Genomic DNA, 25,439 nt, shown 5'->3' on the forward strand with positions numbered 1-25,439 from the left:
AAATCTAATCTCTCTTCCACTCACCCGTGCTAGCTTCTGCTACGGTACTGTCAACTGTACCGTTGAGCCGCACTATGCTCGAAGTGGCTTTCTCATTACTTGAGTTCTGATAATTTAGTTTAGGTAGGCAGTCACCGCTCCCTTTTGTGCTCTCCACTTCAGACACTGTACATAGAAAAGGACAGACAGCTCTTTAGAATCAAAGCAACTTAATTTAAATCTCAAGTTTCCATTACCTATTACATGCTTTATGCAGGATTAAGTGGCAGCATGTTGTACATATCCCACGATGCATAGGCTGATATCTACTTGGACAGAGGTTTTCCAAGCTGGAAGAACTGCACTATGGATATTTAATTCCCAGAATTACTTTTATAACTGGAAGTTCCATAAGCTCCTGTACACAGAGTCCAAGTAACCAGTACTTGTGTACCAAAATTTGTGGTGGTTGTGGAGACTAGGAGCACCCTTGTTCAATTGCAAAGAACAGACATAAGAGTATTTTCTCCTGCCTTTGTACAGATCTCATCACCCCCACAACCACACAAGAGAAATCAAGCACATGTTGCAGTATTTATATTCACCTCTTTTAGATATGAGAGACAAATTCTGTTGTCAGGTAGCTACCCGGAACAGACAATTACTTCTCTAAAGGAATTCAAGCAAGTTAATATTCTCAAGTTGTATTCAAAAGTGCAGAACACTTTCAGCACATAATATTACTATAGAGACCCACAAACTTGTCTTAATTATGCCTAAAAATAATAGAAGCTTTCAGCAGAATTCACGTTTTCTGTGTCCTCAAAAGTTTCATTAAACCTAAGTAACCTGCCTGCCATCTTACAGGTATGTTCTTATCACCATGGGTAACACTTACACAAGTTTTCAAGCAAACTGAAGAGAAAATACTAATGCTGGAAGGAAGACTGTGATGAAAAGAAAGCATTGAAGTAACTCTTCTGTTTCCATGTTTTCTCATACTTTTATACCACTTCCAATTGACAAGGGGATAGTTAACTCAAATACTAAGGAGAAGCACACTGAAGAATTTAAATAATGATATTATTAGGAGAACATTTATTATGAAGAGTGTTTTCAATGAATGTATATGGGAATCTATAGTACTTTTTCACTACACAATCTGATCTACTATATGCTTCCATAAAGTCCATGCTGCTCAACAACAGTTAAGGGAATCATGAGCAGCAGATGTAAAACCTGATAAAAAAAAAAAAAAGGTCCTCAGACAATCCAAAGCCGTTCTCATTTCTGATGCACCTCCTAAATTTTGAGAATTCCAGGGAGCTGAGTAATTTAGACTTCTCTCACAGACCTGAAAATATTCAGCTCTTCTCCTCTTATGGGATTTATAAAGAAAACAGACTGGTAGAAAAGGCTTTCCTATAGATTATGCCTATAAAGCAATTTAATTTTTTTTAAAACACAAAAACATTAAGCTGTAATTATCATTAAGCTTTTGTATTACCATTATCACTTATTTGAAACAGAGGAAGGAAAAAAGAATTGTAATTTTAAGAGTTAAACTATTAGCCATCCAGAAAATGATATTTAGAGAAAAGAACTTATGGCACGGGCACAGACTGGCATTATCACATACGCTCACTGTAAAAAAAAAAAAAATCAGCTGCCCCACTTAGCTTTTGCTGAAATCCCTATTTATCCACAATGAACTAGATATCTGTATTCACAAGATACATACGAGAACTGGAGTCACTCTCTCTCTTGTCCTCTTTTTGTTCTTGTATATCTTGAAGGCAAGTTTTCCCTTGCCTGGCTTCTTCTTTGAATGATGTGTTATTGCCGAAGTCTGAAAGTCCCCCTATCACAACAGGACAATGACAGAAAAAGACAATTATGGTATTTAATAGTGTGCAAAACAGAATAAATTGAATATCCAGAGTAATTAAAAGGCCTCTTATCAAGTATATTCCAATTAACAGTGAACATTTTACCACAAAAAAGTGACAAAAATGTTTGGCTTACTTTTACAGTATAAACATTGAAGTGATGCTCTACAGGATGAAATTAAGGGGATAATTTGCAACATTTCATTTTAAATACTGTACTAAAGCACTGCTTGTCTTTGATTCTGTTGCCTGGTTTATTTGATCAAAATGTCACATCTTTTCAAGAACTCTAGGAGGCATCTAAACATGGTTTCATTTTAGCGTTGTATGTTTCTCAGAGTTAATGAATGTAATTCTCATGGTTTTACTCTAGAAAGTAAAAAAATTGAAACAATGCAGCAGCAACCATGAGTTTGTTTACAAAATAAGATTATAATTAAAATAAAAATAACCAACACCACCCAACCCCCCACCCCCCATCCCCCCCCGCAAGCATTCAAGCCACTGTCTGGTCATTCTTAAGATAAGATACTGCCCCAAGTATAACTAATACAGTCTGACTGACTGATTTCAAGAACAAAATTTACTTAACACTAACATGGTTGTTCCTCTTCCGGGTTGTTATAAAGCATTAGCACCAAAATAAAACAAATTAACAAAGAAGACAAGAAAGTTTCTGTTTACTACAAATACTAGTGAGCACTTCAAGTCAAACACATTCCATGCCCTTTGTCCAGGACAACCCGAAGTCCCCAGCAGTCCCACAGCACCTTTAGGGGGTTTACTCTCATGCAGTTTAGAAGATAACAGTAAGCACCTATCCAGGATCAAGAGGGTACAATACAGCTGAAAGTCAGCTTCCTTCCCTCTTCTCCCTAAAGATGCTGCATTGAATCTCTACAGACAAGATAAAAACCTTGTTGCTATTGTAAAGATAACAAAATGTTCTGGCATTTATGGAAAAGTTTTTGGGATTGACTGAAGATTCCGCATGCATTCTAGCTATGTGATTTCACGCAAAGAAATCTCGATAAATCAGTTGATGCCAAAAGCAAGTACCATTAAATAGATAAGTGACCATTACTTAGTAAAGGACTAATTACACTTCTTCAGTTTACGTGGTCTGAGTTGCAACCAACATCACTAAGCTTATATAGTGCTTTGCACAGATGGGCTTCAAAAAGATGGTTTATCAGGAAGGTCAGCTTCATAAAGAACAGGCAGAAATAAAGTAAATTTGTTCAAGGTCAACCAAAAGGGTAGTGCTAGAGCCAGAAGGACTGTAGTGTCCTGAGTCTAGGAGAAATACTCTAGCCCTAAGGGCTATCATATCTATTCGGTATGTCAGGGCAGAGACTTATTTGTATGTATTTGCAATCATAGAATAGCCCGGGTTGGAAGGGACCTCGAAAGATGATTCAGATGATCTTCATATATTTATACATGTATATCGTAAAGGTCTTCCAAGGTCAACTACAACTAAACTAACTATATTGCTGGTAGTTTAAAATGCACTATCTTGCTTTACTAGCAGTAAGTTATAAATATTGTGGAAAGTAGTATCTACGAAACATACAAACTACAGGTAATCACCAGAATGGTAATATGGCAATTTGAACATCACATCAATCTTTCTGGAAAGAAAAGGAAAGAAAACCAAAGCTTACAGCCTCAAATACTGTACTTACATTCTAGATAAAAATTAATATGATAATTTCAGTTGGCATGCAGAACCTGCAAACAGCACTACAAACTCAAGGACTAGTTCTAGTTGCCTCTTGACTAACATCAAAAAAGAGGGAAACAAAAAAAAGGCATGGCTGGACAGAAGTTTCTACCAGTTATGAGACTGGCTATTGTATGACCGAGGATAAATATCACATCAATTTCAGGTTCATATTTTGTCTCTGTGAAGAACTGATACAATAAATAAAGAGCAGATTATTTTGGATTCAAGAAAGCTTTTTGAAATCATTTTCTTATCAGCATGAAAATAAAAAAGAAACGGATGCGAATACGCTACCAGGAATGGCTGTATGCGAAGTGCTTGCTGGTTGCTTTTTCAATGCTTTTTTAAACTGTGCTATTCCTAAAACAACATTTCGTATTTTCATCCATAGGAAATAGCCACCTCGATTGCTTGAAGGCCAGGTACTTTCCAAAACAGCCTAATTCGGAAACATCAAAGTCAAACAAAGTCATCTTAAGGAACAGTAAGGTGTGAAATCATTAACTTAAATTTCAAATTGAGTTACACTGGCAGTTACAAAGTAGTCTTGTACTTCTTCCAGTTACTAAAAGTGACAGAATTACATCTGAATTGCTCCCTTATTTTGCTTGCTTTTATTTGCCTGAATAAAAAAAGCTTTTTTTTTTTTTTTAAGCCCTCCTCTCTCCAAAATACTTACCTTATTGTAGTAGCCATAAGTAATGGCATTAGGGTCAATACCAGCTTTCTGCATTTCAAAAAGCACTCTCACTGCTAGCACAGGCTGACCATACTGTCCACACAGTTGCATGAGTACTCGGTAGCATACCTGAAAATACGCACAAGTTAGTATTGTACTTCTATAGTCAAACACGTACTCCATTCAATAAACCCATGGGCTATTACTGGAATTCTGGGGTTGACTTATTTTACCTCATCGGGTGGATCTATTTTTTTGGTATGCATTTTCTGTAGCACATCATATGCGGTTCTCAGAGCCCTGACTTTTGAATGGCACACTTTCACATAGGCAGGAAGGCAGATAAACCAAAGACCATAGCAGTGACGTAACAAACACCTGGACCACATCTGGGGTATGGATGAGTACTTCTTAGCAATTTTATGCGCAGATTTAATTTCCTACAAAGAATCATAAAGATTATTTGTGTATATTTACATACACATTACACAAACCTACATGTTAAAAACTAAACATGTATCATTTTACCTACAGAAACTGCAACGTTAATATGAACAACACACTCAAAGTGGGAAAGAAAATGAAAGCAGAGTGAGTGACACCAAAAACAGTTGCTGTGCAGTATTTCCCTCCTAAAAACTTGCATTTCTTTAAATTTTTGTCTGTTACTTTCTGGTCTGCATTTTTCATAAGAAACATTTGAAAATTAGAGCCCCTCAAAGTCCTGGACAGTAAAAGCAATCAAAAAGTGGATGTGGAAGCCCAACAGTTTATGCTCACAGAGAATAGTGTGAAGAACATGGAAGGCATAGGGACAGCACAGCAAACAACAATCTGCGCACAGAGGCCTTGTACGATACGGTGTAGGCAAGAAGCACAGGTAAACATCCGAAGAACAATTAGCACGGCTACCCTGTAGTCATCGTATCAGCGAAGAACCATTAATTAGGCTGCAGCCACTGCCAGTCAGTCTTTAAAGACAAACTCAAGCTGAAGGCAGCAAGCTGCCACTTTTCAAAATGCCTCATGCTTCAAGAATGCCTCCAAGTACCTGCTTAGTTCTTCTGAACATTGGTGACGGACTGTTGGGACTACTGGCTTTCGAGGACAGTTTATTATTTGGTGCTGTGAGAAATCCTTCAGGTCGCTCAAACAGATCTAGTTTTAATACTGGAAATCCATTATAGCTGTAAAAGAAATGCATCACTTAGCTCCTGTAAGGCAGTTCCAAAGTAAAGACGTCACACAATAGCAAATGAAGTCAATTACACAGTTGCACTAGAAGCTACAGAGGAAAAAGAAAACACAAAAATAAACCTTTAAAGACACAGTTGCAAAGTGCTTTACTAATCCATCTGCGTGATTTCATAAGCCTGCACAGTCTTTTAACCTGTTATTTCAGTGCAAGCAACTTAAATTGATAAATACATTTGCTTTCATAGCATTTTCTTTAATTAATGCGTCAAATGCATTAGTATTGATTCTAGTTAATAAAATAAAAAAAATAAATGTGTGGCATAGTCCCTAGTGAGCATCACATGACAGAGGCTTATAAAAATCGATATGGACAATATCAAACTACCTAAAAGATTAAATTAGATTTAAAAATGTTTCTCAGAAATAATGAAGAAACCAATAGACAAACTCATTTGACATAATTACTAAATTAGTAACACCAGTTTCCAGTGATTCTTTGAAATGTACTATCTCTTTCCAAAGAGTATCTGCATCTTGTATCATTATCAGTAGTAGCAGCAGGCCAACAAACTGGGTCCATTAATTTCAATTTTAACCTTAAAATGTGTCAATAGCTAGCACAACGTAATGTGAACACACAGCCAGCTTTATTTAGTATTATTTCATCTATGCGTACACAACACAGAAAATCATTAAAACTTCAAAAGAGCTGTCACGCTACACATTTTACACACACATTTTTAATGGCACAACATAAAGGGACAGGAAAAATCTGTACTTCGTGGCTATCGCAAGAACCTAGAAACTAAGCTCTCCAAGAGGAGTTGTTAGTAGGATGCTAGCCAAAACCCTGCGTCCTTAGGTTACCTGTATTGTAGAGGATGCTCCTCACCATTTGGCAGATGAGGGATCTCGGGTGGTGTTATGAAAACTGTATGCTCACTCTTGTATGACTCATCCAGCTCTATTAGTCGTGTTTCCCCAGTTTTGTCCATATCTACCTGGAGAAGTTATGTTAAAATAAAGAGTAGTTACTAGCGCTATTGTATTTTCAGCTGTTAAAGCTATATGGTCAAGCAGGGAAAAGTCTGTATCAGCATCAAAGCATTGCATCTTAAAAGTAAGGATGCCTTGCAAAGTTATAATGAGAATAGTAAGGTATTGCATCATTTTTGTAAACTTGACCCCAAAACAATAATCAGTGTTTAACAATACACTCTGAATTGACTGTTTTCAGTTAAATATTATAAGTAGTTGTACAAAGAGGTTAACCTTCCTGAATACAATCATTTCTAGAACTGTTTCCAATTGCAGCAGTAACTTAAAATCGATGTTTAAATATGAAAATAAGAGCTGTTTTTCCCCCTCTATTTTAACCACTGAAAACAATAACAAACTTTATCCAACTGTCTGATGTATACAGAATCTACAAACAACGCTATCTAGCAATTTCAGTCACTTACATAGTCATTAAGTTAGTTTGCAGTGATTGCAGAAATACACGTGCATTCAAAGAGATAATGGAATAACAACGTGTGACCTTACAAAAATTAAGGTGATAGAAGCAACTTTGTTTTTCTAAAAATATTTAATCAGAAAGGTGAAGGGTAACAATGATTTTTTTCTCTTTCAGATAACTCAGCTGTACGTGTGAGAATATTTGCACATATTGGGTGGTCCCGACCTCTCATAACGAAGACAGAAATTCAGTTCATGGATAACAAAAGCAACTTGTAATAATACTATCCTTAAGCATAAATTACGTCTGCACTTGTTTTGTTTTCAGCTTTGTAACTGGGCAATTCAACCATACATCTTTGCTCAGCTAGGCTGGCTGTCACAGAGAAGTTTGCACTTCCCAAATTAATGCCCCTTCTTTAAATACAGCAGCAGAGACATACTCCAAGGCTCCAGGCAAATTTAAAAGCACAAAACTGCAAGATCAAGTGGGAGAAAACCATCCAACAATTTTACTGAAAGAATTTCATTACATTGCTTAAGACAAAAATAAGGAACCAAAGCAAAACTCAACCACCCCAAAGAAGATTTTGGGAGACTATGAACCGTTCCCAGAAAAAGAACAGACAAGTCTTTAAGAACACTACAAGCTTCCTGCTGCTACTGTTCCCATTACAGAAACCACTAGGAACAGAGCAAACACAACATGTATTAATTGCCACCCAAGAGCCTTTAACTTGATATTTGTCCTGGTATTTCTATTGCTTTGTCTCTGATCTCCTGTCACCAATTGTGTCTCCTCCAATACCTCAGAAGCGCTGCTTCTGCTTGCGGGATGAGACGCATCTCCATCTCAGAGTTGGCAATATCAAAACCTGTTTACTTCATAATGCACAGAACATGCTTTTTAGTCGCTTATTGATAGCCCTAGTGCCCTAGTGTTCAGTTCAAATACTGTTACAGTTTACATTTATAGCCATTAAGTAGTTTAAATGGCAACTAAATTACAGCCAAATGGTACATTATTTCAGAGAAATGAATAAGCAACCTGTGGAACACAAGGATGCATGTTCTTCATGCCTTAAGAGTTTAGCAACAGAGAATTAATGTATAAAAAGAAGCATAATCCACAGTTCTCTCCCTCTAGCGAGGTGGAAATATATCGAGTAGTTTCAGTAGAATTCTTGAATATTTAAAGTTTGATAAACACAGAGAGAGGTGTTCTTAATTACACATTTTACTGAATGAGACAGATGGAAAGTACTAGCAAATCAAACCAGCCAAGTAGCAAGAACATATGGCTCCTGAAAAGTAGAAATAAATGAAACCTTACTTGGCAATTTAAATACTTCTAAGGATGTAAAGACACCACAGTTAACAAGTTTTACCAGTGAAATACAATAAAGCCAGTAGCTTAAATATGTACTGAATTGAGATAATTTTTGAATTGCTGGAAAAATGAAAACTGGTGACACAATTACGCCACATCTTTCAGTAGACAAAATGGAAAATCAATTACAGTCTCTGCTGCTGGTGTCTAGGATGAAATAACACGTAGAAGTGATTACTCTTCAGCTTAAACTATTCTTACATATTATTTGAGGCAGGGCTTAGATTTTATTTTATAGATAACTAATTTCACAGTACATAGAATTTGTCTCAACCCAGCGGCCTGTAAGTACTCATAGGAAAGTGTTGTATCATCTTTCAATTCATGACATCACTCTTTCACACACACCCTTTCAGCTACTAGTTAACCTAGTGAAAGACATTAATATATAAATAAATATTCACTTCATTGGAGTCATCAAGTTTGATATCTGGTCAAAGTAGAGCATTGTGGCTAAAGCGCTAGTTCGTATAGCAGTCCTTGGTACACTTCCAATATTTTGACTTTGTACGTTACTGTTAAGCACAGTAAAAAAAAAAAAAAAAAAAAGAGAAATCAAGAACCAGAAGCAGGAAAGAGAAGATGAGGCAAATATATCATTGTTCAAAGAAATCCTACATGGGAACCCAGTGCTTCATATCAATGAAAACCTAGTTTCACAAGCAATTCTAAAGCCATAGCAAGTCCTAAATGCATAGTAACTCCAGCACCTCAGTTTCCCCAAAATTACCACCGGCATAGAAGTAGTTGTCCCATTAATAAAACTGAATGAAATCTTCACTGTCAGAAATAGAATCTGGAGAAGTACAAGCTCCTGTAAAATTTGTTTTCATGGCACTGCAAGGAGTGCTTTGTTATAGTGGAAAGAAGCTGCTCACGGAATCAACTAGCAAAATAACTGGCATTAGAACAGATTCTGTTTTAATGCTCCAGCTGTACAAGTTGCTACTTAACCTTTTAAAAAGTTGAAAGCTCCAACAGCTCCACAGATTACGTGCAGTCTCACAGTGGCATCACCAACCTAAGTAGAATCATAGAACTGCCTAGGTTGGAAGGGACCTTTTCAGATTATCTAGTCCAACCATCAACCTAACGCTGACAAAAACCACCACTAAACCATATTAGAAGTATTACAATTTCAGAAGAACTGTTTGAATTCCCAGGCAAGATAACTTTTGCCAGGGCATCAACTTCAGTGCCCTTATAAGCCATTCTATAAAATGAGAAAGAACAGATGGAATTTGACACTTACATAGTCATCGCATTCCGAATAAAAATCCTATTTCACATCAGTCAGAGAACTAACCTGCAACACAATGGAAACTAAGCACCACTCAATAGCGTTTAATCACTGGGGTATATTCCTGTCTACAAGACCTCACATTTTTAAACACTAACTGGCATACAGCAAAGCAAGCGCTACGTGTTGAAGGCTTTTTAACTGAACTATAGGATAATCAGATGAACATTACAGAAATGTTTGTAATTTAATCAATTTACAATCCACAAATACCTACCACTCATGCTGTAGAACTGTGAGGCACACTTTTGAGAACTACTACAAATAAAATATTGAGACTAGCAAAAGCTATAAAGAGCATTAAATGCCATTAGACCATGCTTTTATATTTCTCTCAAACTTAACTGCTTTCAGATTTGATTTCAAAACAACTCCTTTTAGCTCTACTGTGCTCTTATAGCAGAAATAGCCGTAAATAGGAACTGTAAATATCAGTTTTCATAGTCTTCAGTATTAATTCCTGTGGAACAAACAGCAGGTGACCTACTTTACCTGAAATCCTAGACAACATGTGCATTACTTAAACATCAGTGTTCCAGAATAGAGTGCTATAGGTAGCCAGTAAGATGACAAGTAGGTGTGGAATTTCTTACAACGTTCATAAAAATTTCTTTCATGTTACAATAGACGCAGACAGGGATATGACTGTGGGTTTCAGTTCAGTTCTTCTGAAAACAAAAAGTAATGCAAAAAAATTTCAAGCACCCTCAGAACTCTCTTGTAAACCCTCTTTGGAAATATAACAAATTTTCAAAAACTAAAATAACTGTACTTTTTAGAAAATTAGTTCTTTGCAGTGTTCAGCGCTATACTAATGTAGACCTTCCTTATAAACATCTTAGGATTTTTAAAAGTCTGAATGATACTTCAACAGAAGGCTGAAAAAGAAATCCACTTTGAACTGGGAAATCCAACATTCTGTGAGCTCTAGTCCAGCAGAAGTTCTAAGCTTATTTCAAGAAAAACACCAATTGTGATTAGGTTGCACTTTCACACTCCTTGTCGCATAATCTTTAACAATTGCCTTTCCTTCTAGTTACAAACCAGAACAGCGTAGCAACAGATAGCAAGGTATTCCTTTACTGCAACACAAACAAAACAGCAGAGTAACAGAACCCACAAAAATGTCAGTTTCTGCAAAGCTTATGTGACACACCATAATAAATTTTGCTTGCTTTAACAAACCCATACATTTCATATCCATCAATATTTGATAACAAGGTTATCAGAAAATACTATTATCCAAGACTATCAATACAAGCACTGTATTTAAAATATTTACATCAGCAAGCTGGCTTTGAATTGGGGGAAGCAAGCAACAGCAGTATGAACGAAAGGAGAATTATTACTAGAAAGAACTGGCCAGCACATTGCTTAAAAACAGGTCAAAGAAATCTTCTGTTTATAATGACTAAAAAATAGTGAGACCACGTTATATATTTTAGCGTGCTGCTCATCAACCCCATTCCTAAATGGCTGCATGAAATATTACAATATCTACAAAAATGCTTGTAGTTTTATCTAAGGAATTTAATTCTCTGGTGAAGAAGCTCAAAGTTGCTACTTTACAGTCAGAATATTACACTTCCTACTATGGGCCAGTATTTCAGAAGCTTATGAAAATTAGCACTTCTAATTTGTTCTCATAATATTATATTTACACTTTCAAGAATTTGAAGCAGAAAATGAAACAAAGCCCAAGAAAAAAGAAAAACTGAAAGCTCCAGTGGCTAGAAAAAAGGAAGTAAAGGAAAAAAGAGAAATAAACTTGCACTACAAATATATTCTGCTTGTACTATATCAGATAATGTAATAAACAGCAGAAGTTAAACTATATGCATATGAAGACATGCTTACTTTATCTACGCAGTCATCAAAAAATGCAAGGCTTGCATCCTTGTCACTGACAAAAGAACATTCTTCAATGAAGCGAATGAACATTTGAGTTTTGGTCATCAGTGTGTAAAACTTCTGATGCGAACGATCTCGACTTTTGAGGAAACCTATAAAGTGAAATCAGAAGTATGTAAGAATGTTTAAAACAAAAAAAGCCCTCACCAAAAGTCAGCGTACATTCTACTAACGAGCAACAACCTTTCTGTAATCTTTGCCACTACTATGCAATTTTTTCAGCGCTTGCATTTCTACCATCATTCACAACACTAATACTGCAAAAGTTTTTATTCTTTAAATAAGACAGAATCTAAAATAATAACTTAGTATATATAAAACAAGATTATGACTCTTCACCTTGTAGTTCAAAGAGAGAACTTGCATCTGTGGCTGTTTCAGAGGGTGCCTCTGTTATTGGCCTGAGATAAGATCTGTAACCTTTTAGTATGGAGGCCATGAAACACAGGAATGCTTCCTGGATCTCCAAATCTAGCAGATGCAATTTCTTCCCAGAATTAAAGTCATAGTCATTCATTGCCAACTCCATTAACGCATCTTCTCTTGGTCTCTGTTGCACTGTGGGAAAAAAAAAAAAAAAAACAAACATTATAACATTTCACCTTTTTCTTTTTTTCGTCACAATATTGGTAAGAAAAAAATCTATTTATCCTACTGATTTACTGATTCCTGAGCTCAATTAAGTTTGGAACAGATTAAAATATATAGGATTAAATCCATCACAACATGCCACAATGGATTCAGCTTGACCTTATACAACTCATGTATCTCTGGATAACGCCAAAAGCAAGATACATTTATCTTTTCAGCACATTAATTACTACAACAGAGAACCAGTATGGACAGAGCTTAAAAAAAAAACCAAACTGAAGGAAAGCTGTTTATAAAAACCTGTGAAAATTTATACAAGAGTTGATTGAAGAAGCATATTTTAGGGACAAACACATAGATGGGATGTGTGTATTACTTTTTTTTTTTTACAGTGCCTTTCAAAGCGTTCACAAAAAGCGGACTATACATATTAATCAGTACCTATGCACACAGAAAAACACCACTCAGATACAAAGTAGAGTGATCAAAACACAACACAATACAGAGTGCTGATACAGAGAGAAAGCAGGCATTTTTTTAAAAAGATCTATCAAAATTCCTATTTTTAGATACTTGTATCAACATTTTAAAGCCATCAGAACTGTAGTGAACTGTAGTTCACTGCTACACACACAAAGTATGGTAACATTCTAATAACGTCTCAAACGAGTGAAAGGATGGTTTCATTACTGTCTTTCCAGATATATAATTACAGCTAACTTCATATTGATATCATGTTAAATTCTTATTACAGACTAAATTGTTTAAGGATCAGTACCACTATTTATAAAGTATAGCGCTTTAAATTTTTTTCTAAAGAAATCCACAGTAAAATATAATAAAATTTTGAAGCAACAGATAATTTTTATCACCTATCAACTATAGACTTTTTTTTATGCAGCACGCACCAATAAACTTCTGCTTCTGTACGTTCTAACTGGGACACAATTAAGTTCTACTGACCTCAAGAGCCGAGCAGGTGTAAACAGCCTTTAAAAAAAAGTGCTGTAAATCCAGGTGATAATTAGAAAGATCTCACGCAATAAGCTTTCCAGGTATGTATTTCTCAAGCACGCAGTATTGATCAACCCCATCCTTTTTCACACTCTGATTTAAGTCTTAACCACTTGCTGTTTCTAACACAGCAATCTGATTTTACAATCGCATTATTGCTCCTTAAGGCTTCCTCCAGCATCTATGGAAATTATCTTCTAAGCAGACAGGTAATATCAGAGTGCTGATGGACTTCCTTCCCACTCCACAAAGCCTGTTAGCTATGACACCCAAGCACATCAGCTGGCCCTGACTACATTTATATTCCCAAATGTTTTATTTCAAAGAATTATTTCAAAGAATTTCGCTATTCCTATCCATTTTTCTGCTTTCTCACATCAAGGTTCAATATACCTTGCTCCGTAATATTTGAGGATTCTATCAACAACCAATTTTTTCTTGAAGTGTCCAGTAATTGTGCATACATTTAAAAACACAATGTTTATAAAACATTTGTTACTTCCATCTTAAATTTTAAGTGAAGTACTATCAGCTTGAGCACCAAAGTTATCTCAATTGTCAAGACAACAGGAGACTTGAGCAGGCTTTGAAGAGAAAACAAAGGTCTTTATTAGGTCCTGGCCTCCTCTTTGCTTTACTATTCCTTTCTTATAAAAGCTGTGAATTTTTTTGGTACAAGGACAACATCAATACAAAGGGATATCCACTGAGCACTGCCTTATATATGGAAGTCTCCTCCACCCCTCAAAGCCCCTAAGCAGGTTCTAGTCTCTGGACTTAAAGTACAGATATTCCCGTTCTGTATGAAAGCATTATGTTTAGTGTAAGGGGTGACTTAAGAACATATTTCGTTAGCTATATTTATCTGTTAATGTGGCACACTATATCCCACGTAAATCTTACTATGTAATTTCCCACTCACATTCTGCTAGTTGCTGATATAAATTACTTAAAGTGTTCATCAGATTTTTACAGGGTTTCTTTGGTAAGATCTTCCATGCGATAGCTTTCTTATCTCCAGTTCTAGAAGGGAAAAAAAAAAAAAAAAAGAAGTATGAGTACACAGTGGAATATGTGTGTATATAGGACTGTATTCAAAGGATTTTTCTACCCCACCAGAGAAATGGCATAACATATACAATTGGCTCCATTAAAACAGGACTCAGCAGGACTGACAACCAAGGCAAACTTGATGTACTATATGGAGATTTGATCCCAGCCATCCAACCAATGCCCCGTTTTTCAGGATGATGATTATGCAGCCACCCTCTTTAGCACTGAAATCAATCCACTAGAACTCGAGAGATGAGTTAATAGTATTAAGCACCTGACATTGAACAAGCAGCCACCACACACGCTATGTTCTGAGCTGTAATTATTTAAACTAGGACGGAGATAATAACTAGAATGTTCATAGTAACCTGAAATCAATTGGATATGACAACTGCTTTGTGTTTATTACATATAGATTTGTACTTCATTATATCATTATCACGATGAAAAAAAATTACAGCGTTCTTTGTCAACAGAGGGCACCAGCAAGCCTCAAGACTGTATTGGTCAGAGTTGCAGAAATTGTAAGCATTTGTTTGACACTTTTTCCATACAATGAAGTGGAATTAATCTGTTCTAAGAAAACGCATAGAAGATCACCTAAAAGTAGAATGAAAACAGAAATAACTTTTCCATTAATGAATATGCAGTTAATACTAGAAGAAATGCACAAATATGTTCCTTTTATTTAAAAGGTAACAAACCCAAAACTGAAGTTACTGCAGTCTAGCTTGAACTAGTTCCTAAAAACTTCAGAGCAGAATTGCTATACAAATTCCGTATCAGCATAAAATCCTCAACAAAAATTTCTATTTACAAATAGTGAATATATGCAACCTTCTCTAAATCCACACACAATTACTGAAGCAAAAATAAACTCACAAATAAGAAAATTTAGAAAGAAAAAAGGTTTTAGTCAGATACAGTAATGCTGAAAGACTGCTACCAACAGGATGATGATAACAAAAGAACACTGACCAAAGACTTTTAAAAGTTATGCTAAGTATATACTGAGTATATTAAAAATTATACTGAAATAAAAGTTTAATTCTGAAATACAAGTTTAATTAGTTTTGAGTGTTTTAGAATCTTGAATTAGAAGCCTTATGCTCTGCTGTCTATTTTCGTAACATCATGACAAGGAAATAAATAATTATTTGGGTTTTCTTTGTTTTGACTATCATAACAATATGGACTATTTTCCAGTGGTTTTAACAGTGCACTGCTATCCCATACCAGTATTTTAGATATTAGATAATTAGTGTTACAGAAAACTGTAGTACTCTACACAATTATGAACGAGAAATATTATAATACTGTTATTTCAGTTTGTTAACAATAGCATGATTCTGAGCCCTAACTGAGACTCTCTCACCCATGAAAGTTCACATCTCTCATTTTCAACGTGAAGTTCCTATACTTCATATTGACACAGAGTACGATTTAATTGCTATAATTGTTAAGCAGGTGCCCATATGAAGACACTAGAATTTCTTCAACACTAAAAAAGCTGATAATGAAAACTGAAAATGACTATTCTCCTCCAGGAACAATGACATGAGACACAATATGGTTAATCGAGGAAACATGCCAATGCGTGCAGTAAGATTTTAATGTAATAGAATAAAAGGCAATAATGTTCCACGAGGATTGTACCTGCACTCTGCTGTGTTGAAGAGGAGATACCATTTAAAGCATCCTCATTTCAAGAGGAACATATTAGGAACTTCAGAGGTTTAAAACAAACAAAAAACCCCGAGGTTTTGCCAAAAAGCTAGTTTTTCCCTTTGAAAACAGGAAGGAAAAAAAAAATAACACAGAAGAAATACTAAATACTTACTGAGAAATTGTATTGGTATCTAGGTCAACACAGCTAACATCTGGTGGAGGGTCATAGAGGTCAAAGTATCTTGAATCAATTCCCACTATGAATGGGCATGGTGCACTTAACACATCTGCCAGTGCCAAGGGACAGAGAGGAATATATGGGCAAGGCCAGTGGAAGGGAAATATCATCTTTGAATATATGCAGAGACAAAAACATAGGTTAAACATGTACAATAACACAGTCTATGCAAGTATAAACCACGCTTCACTAACTGCTAGCTCAGAATTATTTAACATGGCAGATTATTACTGCAAATCTAGCTGCAGATTATTAAATAAAAAAATGCACTCATTTCTCTAAAGTTCAATCTGTTTAATTTGTAGGAAAAAAGCTCATCAGTATAATCAACTGTATATAGTAAAGGTAGCAAAACAATGCTTAGTGAAGACACACAGGAAAATAACATGCATTTAAAATTCTTCTTGCAAGAGACAATACAGTGCTATTTGGGAAAAATCAAGAACACATATTCAGTTCATTGTGATGACCAAACAACATGCTTATTTACAATATTTACACACGAAGAACCAAAAGCAGTTACTCTTTCTCTTCTGTGTGCAATATCATTAGCAACATGAATTTTTCTCTCTAATGATCTTTATTTTTATTCTTACTTTTAAGTAGCCTTTAAGCCTAACATACTCCTACTAATTTTAGATTTTATCTAAAAAAGATTCTTTATTCCACTTACAGGTGTATAATTAAAAGAACGTTACTTACAGAGACTAATGCCTCTGTCACACTAGTAAGGACAGAAGGTCGCAATGAATGGATGAGAATTTTATGCTCTGTCACAGCAAATACAAGTAGAGTTACTGCATTTTCAGGTCCTAAATTCTGAAGTAGTGTAGAAAACTTGCCCCCGCTGTTAGAGAATATAAACACACTGGTGAGCTACAAGGCACCATAAAAAGACAGAAATATTCAATAACAAAATAGAAAACAAGGCATTAGAGTAGGGTTTTATGAACTTAAATTTGCAAATCTTTCTTTTAAAGACAGTTGTAAGGCAGACTACTTGGTATGCATCACTGTTTAGTGAAAAATGGTTACTCCCCAATAGTAACCATGATTTCTTGAGACTCTTCAATCAGTCTAGACTATTTTCAGGACACATGCATGATAATTTTTTCTATTTGGGAAGCAACTTACAGGGAGACAATATGCATTTCTTTAATTGTTCTCCTACACAGAGACACGGAAGTGGAGACAGGCACAGAACTCCTTCGATTACCTTGCAATACAAAAGCTGCACTATCTTGGGAGCCCATGTACCGACGCTTAGAGAGGGGATCTAACACACTATATTCTGCCTCAAGAACCACTAAAATTATTCAAAAAAATACAGACATTGTTCATTAAGTATGTATCCTTGTCAGAGTGCAGGTCTAAATCACATAAATAAACTACAAAAGGCACCAGACAAGGTGGGTTAATTTGCACAATTATAACTCAAAGTACCAAGTCTTTTCCGCAATGTAAATCAAACAGAAGATACTGCCACTTGCCTCAGTGGAAGGGGTGATGACACAGGTTGGCTAAGAATCAGGCTGTCATGTGGCGATAACTGGAAAAAGATTTTAAAATACATTCTTTTTATTCTGAGCTTTGGAAATATTTATTAGAAATTACAATTTCCATAACAAAGAGCACCTAAAAATAAACTAAGCCGAACCTTATACAGTGCATTTGTATAGTAGTGTAAGAAGTGGCGCACAATGCTATGCATCAGTATCTTTTAGCAAAAACCAGGCAAAGCATGCTCTTCCTTTCCTAGTCAGAACAGAATACATTAAATTCCTCCTTATGAATATGCAAACTAGCTAATACTGCAAAAAAATGAATATATTAACTGCTCAAAAATGAAGCCTTCTGTATTTTAAGGGAAGTGAAGACCCATAGTTCACGCACAATTCATACGTCCCAGGGTGGTATTTTTTTTGGATTTACGGGGAAAGAGATGGATAAAATGCATGAAGAGGAGAGAAGGCAGATCATAATGTAAAGTAATACTTTCTTCGGAAGACATGAGAATTAGGCTCTTAGCTGGTAGAAACAGCTCAGCTCAGCTTTGATAGAATCGTTAAAATTTGCATTAGTTGAAGATCCAAGACAAAGATCTTATTAATTCACATTTCTTTCTTACAGTGATAAGACATGAAGAGAAATCATTCATATACTCCGCATAAACAGGAGGGTTCAAATGAGTACAAGAACAGAGATACACAATCAATTTATCAAAGCTCAACTGCCATTTTCAGCCATAGTAAACCCAAAACAACGAGATACCGGTTAGCTTAATCCTCCCTGCTAAGTGCTCATGCATTTTCTGTCTATTGCATAAAAGCACGCATACAAGCAGCAGTAGTAATTCAGTAAGTCACAATAACTTTTACAACTAAGCTGCAAGTTCAGACAACTTTTAGTAACATTTCATTTTTGAGTATGTTTCATCTTAGACCCCACTGCAGACGACCAGCCAACAGAAGTCAGAAGATCAGATGAATTAGTAGCACAAATGCTGAAGCACTAAGTCACCTACACTGTTCCTGGACAGACGCACAAAACACATGCCATTAACAAGCGTCTGTGCAGTACTGCTTCCTTCCATATTTCATATAACAGCTTTTGAAGGCTGATGCTACATTTCGTTTCAATGACAAATGAGGAAGGCCACGCCACTCTACATGCTAGATTTGTCTTCAAGTAAGTCACCTTGTGACAACAACCACCATTAGTCTGTTCAGTGAAAGAATTCAAAGACCTCATTTTTTCAGCCTGAGGTAACCTTCATAAACCTCCCCTTCTCAGAAGGGAGCATCGGCCTAATGTCCTATGACTTATGTTTCAGCAAAAGCAGATAAACAAAATCAAGCATCTATTCCAAGTGCATGTTCCCCTTAGGCAGAAGGGGCACTTACTGTCCCCATTCCTCAGAGGGAGAAACATATTACTCAATGTACTCTTGGACATCTGCAGGTTGTGAATACATCATTAGAACGAGGAACAGATGAGTAATAAGGGGATGTAGGACATGGAGAACAGCGTCCAGCAGATTTCAAATCAGAAACAACCTATCAAGAATGGCAGCTGGAAATTGGCAATCGGGAACATTCCATTACGAATGGCTATAATTTCTTCGAAACTTAAGTCAGACACATGCCATGTTCTCTCTCACTCGTAACAGATGCTAAGAAGGACCTAAGACTGGGTTACACGTCCAGACTGGCATTCATCCAGGTACTAAAATATATCTGGTCTCATTTTCAGGAAGCATATAGGCACCTATGAGATTCTACAGCAACATATATTCAGAAGGATTTATGATACTAATTATTTAGCAAAAGACTACCATGTTTTAAATTAACAAGCTTCAGAAAGAAATTACTATTTCTTCATGAAATGGAATCCTAAAAGCTTGTAATTGTCAAGAATACAGGCATTTCCCACACTATTTTTGGGAAAACATCTTACATACAGTCACCTGTGATTTTATTCAGTGCAGTATCAAACACAACTTGGAAGTCCCTGAAAGCAGGTGGAAGTACTTATTTGTAGACCTCAACTACCACTGCCTACTTTAAAAGCAGTGCGTTCTCCGAAGCTGTACTAACTTGACACATACAGTATTTTGAAAATAAGGTGTAACAGACATAATTGCACATCACTTACAACTAGGTTTCTCAGATTTTGTTCCGGGATATACACCTGTGTATACTTTGACAGAATTCCCTAAAAGTTCACACTAAAAAAATTAAATGTTTTTCTCTAAACTCGCATCTCTGTAAATGTGTCGAGTGTTCCCCAGCACAAATATTTTATTGAAGGTGAATAAAAAAAAACCCCAAGATGTAAAAATACTAGGTTTTAAACTGAACCTTAAAATCGTAAGAGTGACAGAAGTGTCGGACACAGTTTCAGTTTAACTGTTCTCCAACCCCTTTTCAGTAACAGTAATAAATGTCACTTCTTTAGAATATCCAAGTACACTAAGGAGGATCTTTAATATTCAATACATTCTATAGAGACATAGCCCAAGATTATATTTACTCTGAAATACTTCACTAGCATAAGGGCTACTACATTGAGACTGAAAACTGCACAGGGCTCTCCATATTTTATTTCATACAAGTAGTAACAGAGAGTAACATCATTTTGTAACAACTTGCTCAAAACCACAGGACTGGTAGAATAACTACAGCCAGAAGAGAGCTGTCTTTTCTCAGCAATAAAGTTTTAACATGCCTCTACCCATTTTGTGTCTTAGGAGGAAAAAAAAAAAAAAAAAAGATTTAATAACACTTCACTTAAGAAGTCTTTGAGATAGGGATTTCCTCTCTCCTACCAGCAGTGACATGGGTGAAATTTCATAAATAACAGGTAACCTAATTCTAGCAATTATACCATTTCACTCACACACAGTAAAATATGCTAGGTCTTGCAGGTAGGAGAGAATAAGGGTCATATTTGAGAAAGTGTGCCTCTGTTGAATGTGCACGGCTCCTGCAGTTTTCAGTAAGAGCTATCCATTATGTAGAGGACAGCATGAAGCCCTTTGCGGAAACAGGTAATCATGAATCACATCTGGTTTTAATTTTATTTATTTATTTTACACTCAGCCTTCACACAGTAGCAAGAAAACAGTTCAAGAGTTAATGCAAAAGATCAAGCTAGATGCTGAGTTTGCGAAGTTTTTTCATTAATTTCCATATACTCTGGAAAAAAAAATAAAATTAAGTTCTAATCTCACTAAACAGTATCTTGTAATATCTCATTAAAGTCCCTAACTAAACTGGAAACAGAATAGTGAGAAATCTGTAAAAATTAAGTGTATGAATTTAGGGGAAAAAATCTTGAACAAAAAAAAGAACTGAACATAAAAATTATGTTTTCCATTTATTAACCTTTTCAACAGTTGTTTTGTCTTCGCTTAAGACATAGCTATTAAGAAGAAATTTACACTTACCTGAACTAGAATTCTTGGCCTCTGAGGGGATGGAAAAGGAACTTTATGCATGAAATGGGAAATGTGTCTAGAGGAAAAGAAAAATATTGATTTAGTAGAAGTTATAAGCTTAAACTGCTTCACCTCAAGACGAAATTATTGCCAGTAAGAGAAATTATTATACAAAAATGGCACATTCTTATTCAGAAGACAGCAAAAAAAAACCCCAGCCCCCAAGTTCTACAGAGATAGTCTGACCTTGAAAACCTATTTTTCTACTAGAGACAACCAGGCCAGATTATCTTTCAGACTACAAGCTTGGTTTGTGAGACTGAAAAAGTACAAGGAGCTTTTTTTAAGGAAAAAATTAGAATTTGTAAAATAGAAATACTGATGTTTGAGTATCACAATACCTTTTTATACTCATGCTTCTGAGACTGGCTTGAAATAGCGCTATATCTCAGAGACTAGCACTGGCTATTTGCCAAAAAAAAAAAAAATATTCACAGCTGAGTACCAAGGAGAGTCATTAAGTTCATCCATTTTCTTCACTTCCATATACAAAATATTATGTAAGACTTATGATGAAAAGAAGTGTTAAAAGTTTTTTTTCATATACTGCAAACACAGAAAAACGTTTTTTAAATTTGAAGGAGTTCCCAGGTTCTTTTATATTCATAAATTGCTATATTTATAATTTGATTAAACTTACAAAAGTTCTAAAAGTGTAGGAGTTCTACACAATACACACTTTCACATTAAAAGAAACCACAGGCAACCAGTAGAAACTCAGGAAGAAAGAGGTAATCCATCATAAACTGCACATTACAGCACATACTTTACTGTGATTTCTGCAACTCTTACCATTATTATAACGCTGACAACAAACCAAATTTTGAAGACATTCAGAGAAACCCACAAATAAGCATTGGCTTATACAGAAGACTTACATGGTTCTGAATCAAAGCTATCTATTTCAGACATGTATTTCAATGGAGCTGTATATTATGCCATTAGATGTATGCAAAAACCCCTCATTTTTCTGTGTTTTTAATTTTGTGTACTTGTGCTAGGCTTAACTTTTTGTTGCAGTTCCATAATCACGTAACTGGCATTAACCAGAACTACTGGCAGAAGAAGCGGTCTTGTGCCTCCTCTTCACCACTCCTCAATTGCCCTCCCTTGTGTCAGCATCAATGTCCTCACAGCCACATGGCAAAGGAGAACAGGAAAGGAATCAGGCTGACAATGGATTTGGGGTTTTGTCTTTTTTAATCGGTATACGAAGATGGTGGCAGAAATAAGGAGCATACAGCAAACAAACATACACACAAACATACAGCAAAACAAAGGCCTGCCACTTGCAGAAGCAGGGCTGACTGAAAATGTTCAAATACACATGTATGGCACAGACAACCTTCATCATCATTAAAATAGCCAAAGAAACTAGGCTAGATGCTATATTAATTTCATGCTAATTTCAGTGTAGCTATATTTAAGTTATCCACAGGAAATTGACCAGTTTATGAATCAGCGAAATCAGAATATGCAAATGAATCTGTAAAATTAAAAATATTTAAAAATTTATCATATTTACTTCTCATTTTATTCATTCACAATACTCAAAAACCAAAATAGTTCTCAGCTTAAAAAAAAATAAAAGTCTTTTCATTATTGGAAGTTTACACGATCAGAATTTTAAAAGAAGTTTAGTAGATACAAAGTGGAATAATGAAGTGGATAAACAATAACAAAAAATGCTTAATCCACAAAGTCAAAGTCTCACAAGAGTTAATATTGAAGTTTAATCAGAAAAAAGACTGATGTGTAAGAAAACAAAAAAGCAAATACTGCATTTGAAATCCGATGCATTAAAAAATTATGTTAACCTAGAAATGTTAAACAGTATTACATATCAATTACAGATATGAACCACTCCTTGGATATTAGGATTTCCTCTGCATTTTAAAATGTGAAATCCTTTATCTAAGAAGGAAATTAAGTTTATTTATCACAAATAGAGGAGGATTACTAATGCAAAAGTTAAATCTGCTTTATTATCTCTCATTACCCAACAAATAGGCATTTGAAAAAACGCAAAACTAGGTATTTTGTTCTCCTAACTTAATGTACGCAACATTAAGAAAGGATTTATAATCTTGCTTCTCCTAATCGCTATGCTAAAGGGTGCAAAGCTAATTAAAAATGGCTTCCAGAGATACCTTTGCAGGCACTTAAATCACAAATAAAAATCTAGGCTTTTTGAGGAAGTATGTAAAGACACATTTAATCAATGGTAAAAAGTGCTTAATCTAGTGTAACCGTTATATTTAATGTTTGATGACTAAAGTCAAAAGGATATTATAGGAAACTTAGAAGTAAAAAAAGAGCTCTCATCAAGTGAAATTACTGTAATGAATTTTTTAAATTACTTACTTCTCAATGGGTAGGACATGTGGACCAGAAATGGAGTAACGATAGAGAAAGGTAAGAAACTTCTTGAAAGCATCAAAGAAAGGCCAGTGAGAGAGGAGACAGATGCATTTATTTGTTTGAACTGTTCTGCATGTGTCTGACTTTCCCTCAACAGCAGCTGCTAATCCCAGTTGAGATCTTTGTTTCTCTGTGAGATTCTCTTCAGGATACAGTTCATAAAACTGAATAGCAGCACCATATACCTGCAAACAACATAGTTGATTTGAAGTCAATAAATCTGTCTCAATCTTAAAACCAATCTAACAAACCCCAAACATGCAAGGAAAATCAAGTCTATGTGAAAATCCAACTGTTTATTACTTGGAACTCTTAATATCATATGAGAAAGTAATTTATGAAACGAGTAAAGTGAGAGAAAAATAATGATTATACAGAGAACAACTACAGCCAACAGCTCCTAAAATTGCTGTTAAAGCCATTTTAGGAATTCTTTATAAGCAACTCCGAGCAGTATTCCTCTGACATCCAATTTACTTTTTAGAACAAGTAAATACATGCCAGGTTGTTTCCACGCTTGCAATAAAAATAGTAACTTGTATGTATATGCAGTCAGAATTTTTACAGCTCTGTAGTTTCAAAGTCTAACATGACTGGAAAGCAAAGGAGTCCAGGTTCACATCATCAACAGTCCAGCAGTGAAAGAAATGCAAGTCACTCTTTGAAGTAGCCTTTGAATTAAGTCCAAATAAATAGATTCAAGTTTGCCTGTGAAAACATGCATTATCATCATCCTGAAAGGATAAACAGCCAAATATTTAACTTAAATTATTAATAATGATTTTTTTTTTAAGCTTTCAAAATACCTTTTCTGCAGAAGCTCCAGTTAGTACAAATGTAGAAAAAACTGGGAGAGGGTATTTACTGTTAGATGGCCAACATTCAATCGTTGCACCCATAGGTAGACAAAAAAGAGGCACGGATTCTGGTAATGGGAATGATTCATAATCTTCTTCAGGATATCTGCATATTAAACCTATAAAGGCAATTTGTAAAGAGGCTGTTATGTAAGGAATAGCAGAAACATATTTGTAATAGATCATTCCGTAAAAACATGCCCAGAAAAATAATATATGACTATACACTAACTTCAGAAGATGAGTAAAGGAAAGTTGTAAATAATCTGGTATAGCAAACAGCCTGGAAGGGGCAGCATGCTTCCAAGGCCTAAGGAGAAATCACCTGACTAAAACATTGCACTGAAGTCCTACTTACTGTTCTAGGAACTATTCATAACCGATTTATCTTTTTCAGTTTGCAGGTTGTATGCATCTCAGCTATTACTATAATAGTTCACATTCATCACTAGTCTGAGTGAAGATTTAAAATTTAGTTAAAAAAAATTGTAACCTGAAGAATCAAGAAACAAGACTGATGTTTTCAATTATGAAAGCAATTAATTCTTGCCAAAAGTCTCCTCAAAAATCTGATATATTAGATATTATTTTTTTAACATCAATAGAATCAAACCAATTAATTACACCAATACACCTCAGCAGAAGATTCAGCTAATGTGCTATCACACTAATGTGTTTAGACTTAATTTTAAACATAGCCATAAACCATGAAGTCCTGAAGCCAAGGCTCTTAACAGACAGGTCTTGAATTACATCATACAGCTGTAGTAATCTATCCTTGCTCATTGCCAACCCAGGGGACTCCAAACTAAGAATGAATATTGCGTGAAGGGATTTAGGATTTCTCTGCATTAGAGAATACAATCACTAGACATTCTTTTCTAATATACAGTGAAATATTAATAAGCAATAAAAACTGGTAATCAAGAAGGGCAGTGGGTTTTTTCCTCCCCAAGAAGCAAAATTTTGGGCAAGATACTACCAGATGTGGAGCCTTTTAAAATTTTTATTTATTTACAAATTTATTTTCCACCTTTTAGTTAGTCCTAAACTACTATTGTTTGCA

At 35.3% G+C, this 25,439-nt stretch overlaps 1 protein-coding gene across 4 annotated transcripts in view; it reads right to left on the bottom strand.

Annotated features, from left to right (window-relative positions):
* DENND4A (DENN domain containing 4A) overlaps window positions 1-25,439 on the bottom strand; it is a 55,281-nt gene that overhangs the window by 13,048 nt on the left and 16,794 nt on the right. For all 4 annotated transcript variants that reach the window (XM_063346376.1, XM_063346377.1, XM_063346374.1 and 1 more), the window contains 16 exons: window positions 24,323-24,492; window positions 23,460-23,701; window positions 21,045-21,111; window positions 17,587-17,645; window positions 16,799-16,943; window positions 16,031-16,206; window positions 14,060-14,160; window positions 11,872-12,090; window positions 11,479-11,624; window positions 6,341-6,474; window positions 5,328-5,463; window positions 4,510-4,716; window positions 4,277-4,405; window positions 3,892-4,036; window positions 1,721-1,840; window positions 25-165 (listed from right to left, as the gene is read on the bottom strand). In XM_063346376.1, coding sequence (XP_063202446.1) covers window positions 25-165; window positions 1,721-1,840; window positions 3,892-4,036; window positions 4,277-4,405; window positions 4,510-4,716; window positions 5,328-5,463; window positions 6,341-6,474; window positions 11,479-11,624; window positions 11,872-12,090; window positions 14,060-14,160; window positions 16,031-16,206; window positions 16,799-16,943; window positions 17,587-17,645; window positions 21,045-21,111; window positions 23,460-23,701; window positions 24,323-24,492 — 2,337 coding nt within the window. The remainder of the gene's footprint in view (window positions 1-24; window positions 166-1,720; window positions 1,841-3,891; window positions 4,037-4,276; window positions 4,406-4,509; window positions 4,717-5,327; window positions 5,464-6,340; window positions 6,475-11,478; window positions 11,625-11,871; window positions 12,091-14,059; window positions 14,161-16,030; window positions 16,207-16,798; window positions 16,944-17,586; window positions 17,646-21,044; window positions 21,112-23,459; window positions 23,702-24,322; window positions 24,493-25,439) is intronic.

This window comes from Chroicocephalus ridibundus, chromosome 9, assembly GCF_963924245.1.
Source record: "Chroicocephalus ridibundus chromosome 9, bChrRid1.1, whole genome shotgun sequence".
NCBI classification, from domain to species: domain Eukaryota; kingdom Metazoa; phylum Chordata; class Aves; order Charadriiformes; family Laridae; genus Chroicocephalus; species Chroicocephalus ridibundus.